At 29.6% G+C, this 10,980-nt stretch overlaps 1 protein-coding gene across 1 annotated transcript; it reads right to left on the reverse strand.

Annotated features, from left to right (window-relative positions):
* Positions 1-2,552: 2,552 nt before the first annotated feature.
* LOC108914838 lies at positions 2,553-8,107 on the reverse strand. The gene is made up of 3 exons (XM_018720744.2): positions 8,078-8,107; positions 3,871-4,233; positions 2,553-2,685 (listed from the first exon to the last, which is right to left on the reverse strand). The coding sequence occupies exons 1-3, from the start codon at positions 8,105-8,107 to the stop codon at positions 2,596-2,598; spliced, it is 483 nt and encodes a 160-aa protein (XP_018576260.2). The 3' UTR covers positions 2,553-2,595.
* Positions 8,108-10,980: the final 2,873 nt, after the last annotated feature.

Genomic DNA, 10,980 nt, shown 5'->3' on the forward strand with positions numbered 1-10,980 from the left:
GCAATCGATCCTAGTTTTCGAGAAAAAAAATTTCAAGATTCTAACCCGGACATTTCGTGGAATACTGCGCACGACACTGTATACTTATACAGCTTTCAGAAACACATTTTCGCCAATTTCAAGTAAAAAAATATGTATTTAATAAATAAAAATTATTTCTTGCTTCAGTGATGATGAGCACAGATGAAGAGGGTGGGAGAACTTCAATGACACTACGAATTGCAAATGCAGGATTGAAGCAAGAAATAATTTTTATTTTTACATACTTTTTTATTTGAAATTTGCGAAAATGTGTTTCAACAATGTTTAATGTTCATTATAGATGTTAAAGCTACATAAAGTATACAGTGTCGTGCGTAGCGTTCTGTGAAATGTCCAGGTTAGAATTTTGAAAAATTTTTTTTTCTAAAACTAGAATCGACCAAACAACTCCAGATTCGTATTCAGTGTCCTCGAAACTAGCAGGTAGGAACATTTTTGTAATGATTTGGGTATTTTGTAAATAACTACCGAGGGCTGTAAGTAGGCCTACCGAAAGATCAAGAAGGCTAGAACGATGACGTTGCAACTAGTCCGGCAATTGTTCAACAATTGACAACTGCCATGGAAACCTACAAACCAAGAATTGTTTTATTTAAGAAGAATTGCATAGACTGGTTGTTTACCTGTAATATTATTTATTATAAAAACGCTGAAAACCCAACGAAATATTTCCCCTCTGTTTTCAAAGGTACCGAAGAAGTTTTCGAGATAAAATATATTAAAAAATTATATTCCTCAATTTTTACTGTATACTCATATATCATTTAAAATCCATGTGATTAGAGATCTAATAATTCCTGCTAAATATATTTTTAGAAATTTTATGGAAAAATATATATTTTTTAATGTATTTACATCTTAATATTCTATTTTCTACTTCCATTTTATGAGGTCATACGTTATACTCTTTTGTCTGAAATAAGGTTACTAAAGTATCGCAAATTTATTTCTGCAATCAGCGAATAGATTAAATATTATCTCAGGTAAAAGGAAATATAAGCATTTATATTTAACTTTTTTGTTCGCTTGGTCCATAACACTTTTACGAGTTAATTCTTAAATCTCTTATTTAAAATTAAAAAAATTTGACTTAAGCTAATTTTATATAGGTAGATAAATTTCTATAAAGTTAGATTGGACCAGGTCAAGTTTTTTACATAATATTGTGGATATATAGAGCATAGTATTCACAATCTTAATACGTTATTTGCTAGATTACATTATGAAAGTATTTGATTTTCCAAATAAACAAAAATGCTAAATTAATATAAATAATTATATTTCTTTTCCCCAGACATAATTTTTAATCCATTTGCTGTTCCAATGAGATCCTCTTTCAGAGAACAACTGATAAATGAGGGAGGGAGAAATTCGGAGCATAACGTATGACGTCACGAAAAGGAAATAATGAATTGAATACCATGGAATAATAATAGATTAAATTAACATATGTTTTCTTCAAATTTCTGAAAATATGCCCTCCACGATTTATTAAATTTCTAATTATGTGTTTTACATTTTTTTATAATAATTCAATCAGCATGGTTGACGAACGTGAAACCTGTATTGATTAATGAACAAGGTAAAAGCAAAAATAAATAACATAAAACATTTCTTAGCAATATAATGCGAATTGTAGATAATTTATAACAAAGTAAGAAAAATAAATAAAATTGCAATTTCATGGAAAATGTTTGGCACTTATCACTTACAGTTGATACTTTCAAGGATAGAAAATATAAAAGTTGCTTAAATTTTCCTGTACCACTAGAATTTTCTAACAGATTTAGCAAATAAACATCGCCTGTCAAAATAATCATGCTTTTATTCTTTATGTAACACCCTGTACATTTTTATCTAATTATATAGAACAATTTGTCTTAGAAGTCTTAGACTACGGATTTGTTCTACACCTTTTTAACCAGATCTTCCTTACTATAAGAGATATAAGTTTATATAACATAGGCATATTAATTAACATTTTTTGTCTCCAAATATAAAGCTGTAGATGGAGTGCAAAAATATAAGAAAACGCACTGCAATTGCAATTTTTTATTGTCTTCAGAATAAAAATAGCCTGTCCAGCTTAAAAATGACGTGACATGATGTAATTTTTCCTTTGTTTATTTCAGACAAAAATTATTTTAACTATTTTTGCCTAACCAAAACTGATTAGTACAGTTACATAATAATGAAGATAGTATTGAAAACTGTTGTTACTAGATATCGGTATAAAATGAGAATGAATGTGCTAATTAAATACAGGGTTAAAGAAATTAATAAAGTATCTGTTTTATTTTTCTAGCAACAAAATATTTTTATGAAATTAATAGTCTCACTTTTATTTTTCTGACAACATAAAATACTTTTTTGTTTAACATATGTAGCATTTAAATAAATATTTGCTAATACTTTTTTTTCTAGATTTTTGTGAAAAATAAGACAAATAATAACACGAAAATCATACAAAAAATATTTATTAATTTTAAATACAATATTTAAAAATGGGAACATTCTTAAAAATATAAATACAATTAGTGCTCTGATAACATTCTAAACATTCTTTTTATCGTCTTCTTCCTCCGGTTGAACATCACCCACCTTTATATCCTCCGTGTGATCCAGGACGTCAGGTTCCTCTTGCTTTTGTAGGTAATTCGGCAGCCAAAAACAAGCATGAACTAGTTTTAGTAAAATATAAGCAACAAATGCTAGTGCTAAGTAAGAACAAGAGGAAAACACCATCTTCCAAACATCTACACCTACTTTTTGTTTACGCATTTTCACAGATTAAATGGAGAATAACGAGTTGTGGGTGTGTGTGTGTGGTGGAGATTCTGGTTTATTCAAAGGCTGGGTAGTTTATAACTATAGAAACGGAACTTTGATGACAACAATAGGGAGTTGGATGGTAAAGTGGAAGTAAAGCAATCAATAGGCTTATGTAAACATTCGTACATGTGTGTGGGTACATAGATGTGATGGAGAGCAGATTTAAACGAACTAAAAATAGATAAGTTAAATAAGACGATAATATTTTTAGAAATATAAGTCTTTTCAGTATTTGGAAAACCTGAAACTGAAATTACCTTTGTAAATATTATTAATCAGGTTGTTATTAAACAGTAAAAAAATTAGAAGAAATGTGGTAAGGGGGAAACTACCTACATAAAAGAAAATGTACTAAACCTACGCTATAAAAATAAATGCCAAAAATAGACAATGCTTAAATCCAAAAAATGAGATATATTCTATATAGTTTATAATAATGAAATCCAATATGTAAATATACACAGAGTATTTCTAAAAAATGGTACCAAACTGGAGCAAATGATGAGACATTTTTTGTAATGAATATCTTAAAAGGTACAAAAAGGTACTTTTGTTCGATGTCAACAATTTGCACTATTTCTGAGAAAACTGTCATTTTTATGCACTTGATGTTACAGATTCTGAAAATTAACTTGAACCGTCTTCAAACTTTACGGATATATTGTACCAATTATCTTTTGTATCAAATACCTTTTTCTTATTTTTGGTATAATGTACCAGCAAGATCAATTCATGGCACGTTCGATTTTCGGAATCTACATAACCAAAAACGTTTAGATATTGCCAATTTTCTGGAAAAAAAACGCAGATTATTGACGTTGAATAAAAGTATTATTTTGGTGTGATGCTCTTTTTTATCTTAATTTAATTATAACGCCACAAACAATTTCTTTACATAAACAGCGTCAACAGAAAGCTCCAAATAAATTTAGGAATGAGAAAGTTCTACAACGTCTACGACAATATTGTCAGCCGACAAAGAAACGTATTGATTACCTCTTCTGAATGTTGGTTGCTAATCTTCCTGCAGAACTCCGCAATGTCCTTCATATCATCATCAAAACCGATGCTGTTCGCCCTCTGCTTCGCCTCAATTTCCTCTTGCATCCTCCTCAGTCCGTCCTCTATCGCATGTAAATTGGTGTTGAAAACTCTCCTACCTCTGATGAAACTGATGAGGAACCAGACGCACATACCAAAACATAAACTAAGCCAAATGCCGAAACCGATCCTAAACAGCTCATCGTCATTCCCCATTTCAGAGAGCTGTTTCCAATGTAAAGTCGTAACAACAAATCGTTTAAAACCCCTCAGTGGCGGTATAACAAGCACGGTAAGAACACGTAAGTAATGTCGATACTGTTAAAACATTTACTGCTGCAATTATAAGGTAGAAAGTGGAACAAAGAGTTCTCAGCATCTAATTCATTATTTAGAGCAAAGTACACGCATATTACTCGCTATATTTATACAAATCTGGAACAGTTGTTCGAAATAATTTGTTTTTTTGCAATATCGATTTTTTTAAGTGATATTTTTAATAATAATTACAATATATCATTACAAGTTTCTCTTTTAATATTTTTTTTCATGTGATACGAATCCAGATCCACCTTATTTTACCTAGGAATTTTTTGAAATCTCTTAGTTATATCATTCCAAGAGATAAAAGTTGACAAAAACCTTCCATAGTTACTTTAGTATCACAATATAGTGAAGAAGAAGAAAATATAGCTCAATAAATGACCTTAGCTAGCTTGTATTGCTTTGGGAAGAGGAAGCGCAAAAGTCGGAAGCAATTTTAGGGATGAGAATTAAGAGTTGCGATGGGTATCATGTGTACATTTTAGTGCCTCATATATATCATATTTTAGTGTCAATATTGTCAATAAAGAAAGCAGAATTATTATTAGCAGAGATCAAGAGAATATCGGAAATGATAGTGAAATTGTACATTTTAAATTGCGTTGTCAAAATTTAGGTTTAAATTTAGAATGTTACAATTTTTTGAAGTCTTTTAATTTTTGTTATATCTTAGATAATAATCAGCACATAATTTATTGAATGCGATGATACAAAGTCCATTAATATCGATTCGGGGGTACCGCACGACTCAAATGTTGGCCCCCTTCTGTTCCTTATATTCATAAAATAAATAACCTTGCAACCAACATTACTTCTTCAATTATTTCGGAAAATTTTCTTCGAATGCCCGGGTTAGCACCTAGGACTAATACACTTTATTTCGGGTTAAGACTTTAATACTAACTTGCAATATACGAACATTAAAATATTAAACCAGTGCAGGGGACTGTATATACAGGGTCGCCAAATGAAAACGAAACAGAGCCGTTTTCAGGAACTGCGTCAAGATTGTAGAAAAATGCTCAGACCCGTCGATTTTAGATTAAAGGGGGACATTCTTTGCTGCTATTTTTGACTCCGCCACTTTCACCCCCAATATTTTGGGGTGATGTTTACCCTTGCTTGGGGGTGAAAGTGGCGGAGTCAAAAATACCAGCAAAGAATGTCCTCCTTTAATCTAAAATCGACGGGTCTGAGCGTTTTCCTACAATCTTGACGCAGTTCCTGAAAATAGCTCTGTTTCGTTTTCAATTGGCCACCCTGTATAATATAGTTTTACAACGTTTATGTGTGAAATATTTACAATATTACTTACTACTGACACTGACAGTAACTGACTCGATCAATCATCAGTAGAGACAGAAACTTATACAACACTACTACCTAAGTAGTATTGCTGTCTTTGCCGAACACCAATGTTCAGTTTTTTTGTTGATGACTTTAATATATTTAACAATATAATTTCACAATAGGAACTTGTACATTTTGTTATCTATTGAATTATTCAGTGGTGTAGGTATTTTTTTGACAGTTTGAAATTAACACACGCCAAAACATAGTGCTGCTTTTTTGGACAAAAAACTGTATTGAAGTATGATTATGATTAACTATTAACTGTAATCCAAAATTTTTAAATACTTGGAAAATTATAAATCACTATACGAGGTCTGTTCAGAAAATAACCGAACTTTCTTTTAATTACTCGATAATGGGGATATATAGTGATGTGCGGTTGACACCATTACAATTGCATTACCTACTCGGTAATATGTTCTTGGATTGGTTCTCATTGAGTTTTCGTGATATTGTAATTTGAGTGATTAAGTGTTAAAGACGATTTTTGAAATGTGCGAACAGATTAGACATATTATTATTAGAAACCAGATTTTTTTTACAAACTCTTGCTCAATTAAATTGGTAGTAGTATGTTTTTAAACAGATTGCAGTTTGTACTAGATTAGAAGATTTTTTTTAAATCAACTCGAAGTACCGTACCTACCTTAAAAACGGATTTGTTAATTCAAGATGTTCATCTTTGTTAATTTTTTTAAATTGAATATTGTGTATTTTATTCAAATAATATTTGCAGTGTTTTAAGAAACATTAGTATAACGTGGAACTTATCAAATGAAAAATATTGGTTAGGCTGTAAAAATTCAACAAGATAGTTCATTAACTAAAGCAATAATTTTGTTACATGAAACGACAAATACGACAATGTTAAGTATTAAAGCAATTAATCGATGAACTACAAATTTAATTGTGGATAAACACTACTTTATTAAATTAAAGGACATAATGTTTTCTCACTGTACCTTATTCGAACTCCCATTTATTTTGTACCCAATTTTTTAATAGTGTTTAATATTTATATGGTCTCCATAAAGGACATGATCGGTAACTTATATTTCAAATTTTAAATAGGTACATATATAATTAGTACTTTTTCCCTTTTGATTTGGATTAGCTAGGTCAGGAAGAGTATTAATAAAAATACTAAAACTACTATTGCACTTTGTCGACGTTACGTCGTTTTTATTACGACATTTTCAGGACTGTATGTGTTGGGATTAATAAGTAAAAAAATGTAATTGTACATTTAGCATAAAAAAATTGGAAATAGTAACTTTCTGTTTTAATAAGAAGCTAGGATTTCATTTTGCTACTTTGCATCCTGGAGGAGTATTGCCCTTGGGCATCTCCAATTATTGATCTAGCAACTCATTTTGCGGTAAGACCTCCACCGACCTCTATTGAACAGACATTTAAACTACTTCACATATAAAAATACTTGATTGAATCACTGCCATAACTATAAAGTTTATTAAGCAATTCAAAACATATAATTTTTTAATTCACAATTTTACAAGAATAGATAACAATTTAAACTGTTAAACATCTGTCATATTTGACAAGCCAATATGTCAATAGTCATGTCAATTTCCAATTTAAAGCATTCCCCGACCTCTGTTGGATTTATATTTAACTAGTTCATGCAGGCATCTACCAAGTACCTTTGAATGCATTATTTGTTAATTAATATCTAGGTTTTAAAATTTTGAAATAATAATTGCATTAGATACGCCCTTTTTTCTTTCGTAAAATAGTTTAATTTAAACAAATGTATAAAATGACATACCATTACAAATACAATTTATTTAATAATTATATCTCACCGATGTAGATCCAGTGGCAGTCTGTAGAAATACTAGTCTTAAATTATAATCATCGGTGAGGTCTGAAGCATCTCGGGCTGGCGTAATGAAATGCACTGGGTTTACAATTTGGTTAATTAAGATTCTGATTTACGATCATTTACCCGTAGATGCGTCTATGACCTTACTTTTGCATTTTTTTATTGGTTAAATAATTTTTTGTTTTAGATGAATTATAAATAAATTAGCATACCACGGGGTGGTCTAGATCAGTGGCCCAAATTTTCACCAGTTTACTACGTCAAACATTTTCAGAAATGGTGATATATTTTTCTAATTTCAATATCGAAAACGAGAAGAACTTCGACCGAACTTGAAAATAAGTCTAAATATTTTCCAAGTTTCCAATTTCACTTTTGTTTATAGTACCTATAAGTATAAGTGTTAATATTTCAATCAAATTATTTACTAGGATTACGCAATCCAAAATGTTAAGAATTTTTGTGTACACGTAAGTTTAAAAAGAAAATTTACAGATAAACGAAAATAATATGTCTGATAAAATGCAAAAAGCGAGGTCAAAGCTGCACCTACAGGTAATCGTAAATCATAATAGCTTGGTTTATCATTTGAAATCAGAGTTGTGACTGCTCACGATCAGTTATCCTGAGATGCTTACGTACCTCACCAATAAACAGCGTTGTAGTATACATATTTGTATGGAAGTTGATGGAGTTTGTATCGGTGACATATAAATTTTAATAAATGTATATTTCTATTGTCTCTCATTATATTCAAACAGATTTGTATATAAATTTCTAAGGCAATATTGAAAATTCAATGGTAATTAAGATATAGAACTATTTTTCATAATATCGTGCAATAATTAAATTTAGTATTTTATACATTCTAAATCAATAGTAGGAGCCTGTATGTGCTATTTAGTGAAAGATACAGAAGATGTCGCGTATAATTCTATGCAGAGCTTATTTGAATTTGAATTTCAAGAACTAGGAATCCAAATAATTTATATACCAGTCTAGACGGGAATTGTCCTTAGGATATTTTTCATAATTAATTATGAATTGATGATTTCTTATAATCTCCAAATAAAGAAATATTGTAGTCGAAAGCTATGCAACTAACATTACTTGTTTTACTCTTCGTTCTTAAGCAAAAGGGTAGTCACGACTGACTAGTTGACTAAGCATTGAATAAGTCTTTTAGGGTTGCAGTCTGAATAATTTTAAAAATGGCCAGAAATAAATATAAACACTGTTTGTTCGTCGAACTTTCGGAAATGTTTATTTCCTTTTTCAAGACATTAACATGAAATTAGTTTAAAAAGAGACTTCATTACAAACAATAAAAATATATATAATCATTGATGTTTTATAATCCGGGCCACCCCTGCCCAAAATTTATTAAATTAAAATATATATACTTTTGAATGTCATTTGCTGTTTTTGAAAAAAAAACAAAATAGCGGCTGAATAGGTCGGCTGTAAGCTGAAATAACATGGTCGAATTTTAAATAAATGTAATTATTAACAGTATTTGGGTTAAAAAAATTTACTAGTCGTTTTGCCGATGTAGAGACATTTAATATTATGTTTTGAATTTTAAGATAATACGTGACATTATAATAATAATTTAAAATTTATTTCCTATTCTTAGAAACTAAATTTCTTATAAGAAGATTCAACTGAGATTTTCGGTAAAACGATGCAGTATGCCGATTTTCCACAAGACCAGTACGGCCCTGTGCAGTGAAAACGGTGAGACTTAGACCCTTGCTTTATAAGGCAATTCTGAATTATTTATTGAATTCTATTTGTGGTTAAAGTTTGATTCACTCGAACTGAGACACCCTGTATAAAGTAACTGTTAAGGATACCATTGATTATTTTTTATATGGCGTATAAAATGAAAAATATCCATAAAAATTCCCAAAATGGCAAATTTTACCATGTCTGTAGTAAATTACCACTCTTCATTGCTGAATTACATTTGCTGATGGATAGGAAGATAAAATTTAATGAAAATTTGAATTTGATTAAAATGGCCAATTCAAAATGGCGCCTTAAACCGCGATAATTTTAGGAACTTTTATTTACTGATTCAAAAAGATATCAAGTGAAAACATGTCGATGTTTATTGAATAAATCAACAAGTTCGACATAGTGATAACCAATATGGCTACCAGAAGGTAAATAGGAAGTTATATTATAATTAACCTACCGGAGTGAATCAACGTAGTTTAACCTATCCGAGGGAATTAGCAAACAAGATTTTTTTTTATTAACTAAAAATAACAACATTATCTTCGACAATTCAAATTAGCTTCTAACCTTTTTAACGTTATTATTACTAATTCTTTGCTTAAAATATACATCGTCGAGAATGAAATATACTTATCCTAAATAAAACTATTACAATAGTACCTACTGAAGTCGTGAGGGTGCTTTTAATCTCAATACAAAAGAGACATGTGCGGGTATTTTCATTTTTCTTTAATTTAATTCCAGTAAGTAAGAAAGTTACAGGACTGTATTAAGATATTTTGTGGTTCTAAGCAAATAATATTTTATAATCACCACAGACGAACGTATGCGGATTTTTGTGCAAAAGTAGTAATCTTTTCCGATACTTTTATTTGTTGCACCAAAAATATTGTACGTCCTTATTAATAATACAAACTGACAATTATTCATAAAGTATGTCTTGGGAAATACCTATGCAATTTCATGCTACCTTTCTAGTTATTTAATTTGAAAATTTTATTGTGTAGGTACCATTATACTATTTTAGTACTATGTGTCAGTTTATAGTAACTAGGCGATAATTTGATAAGAAATGTATTTATACAATTAATTATTTCGAAATCCACATAATATTATCAACAAAAAAAGAATATTGTTCCTGGAACGAATAAATATTTATTGTTTATTAAGATTTAATAAATATTTATCAATATTTTAAAGGTTAATAATGTCATATATTACTATATTACTTTATGCTGAAGTTATCATAATTAATTTTATTTTTTGGGATACTTATTTCTAGCATTCTCAAAAAAATATTAATTAGGTAAACACGTAGGTAATAAACTTGTTCCATGCTTTTGATTTACTGTGTATTTAGACTTTTAAGTTATGACAACGGTTACGAAATCTTGAATTCCTCTCATTTTAATCTGAAAATAGTTAATTGCATTGGATTATGATAAACATAATACTAAATACAAAATAACAGAGATTGTTTTATTTTTATCTAAGCCAATGTAACAAAAACAAATATCTGACTGTTTCTTATTTACTGTCTTAAGTAAACATGTTTTTGGTAATATTAACGTCTGATGTCGATTAACACGGTATATCTTCCTGTGTATGTAGCCTACTTTGCATAATTTACTATGTTGATGAGGTGAGCTCCAGAAATGTAGATTTGTTATGCTGTTTTATCAGTTATTATCTGTTGTTATTTTTAATTCACTAAACTGAAATTAAAACATATGAACCGCGATAATCGCGGGTTTTTCGGATTGCATACTATAGGAAAATCTTATGATTTTGATAATAATATA

The sequence above is a fragment of the Anoplophora glabripennis genome, unplaced genomic scaffold (genome assembly GCF_000390285.2).
Source record: "Anoplophora glabripennis isolate ALB-LARVAE unplaced genomic scaffold, Agla_2.0 scaffold19, whole genome shotgun sequence".
Classification (NCBI taxonomy): domain Eukaryota; kingdom Metazoa; phylum Arthropoda; class Insecta; order Coleoptera; family Cerambycidae; genus Anoplophora; species Anoplophora glabripennis.

Coding starts and splice junctions, on each gene's coding strand:
- LOC108914838 (XM_018720744.2), bottom strand. CDS start 8,107: ATGTATACTACAACGCTGTTTATTGGTGAG. Junction 4,234..8,077: donor CAACGCTGTTTATTGGTGAG/GTACGTAAGCAT, acceptor ATGTTTTAACAG/TATCGACATTACTTACGTGT. Junction 2,686..3,870: donor GCAACCAACATTCAGAAGAG/GTAATCAATACG, acceptor TACCTACAAAAG/CAAGAGGAACCTGACGTCCT.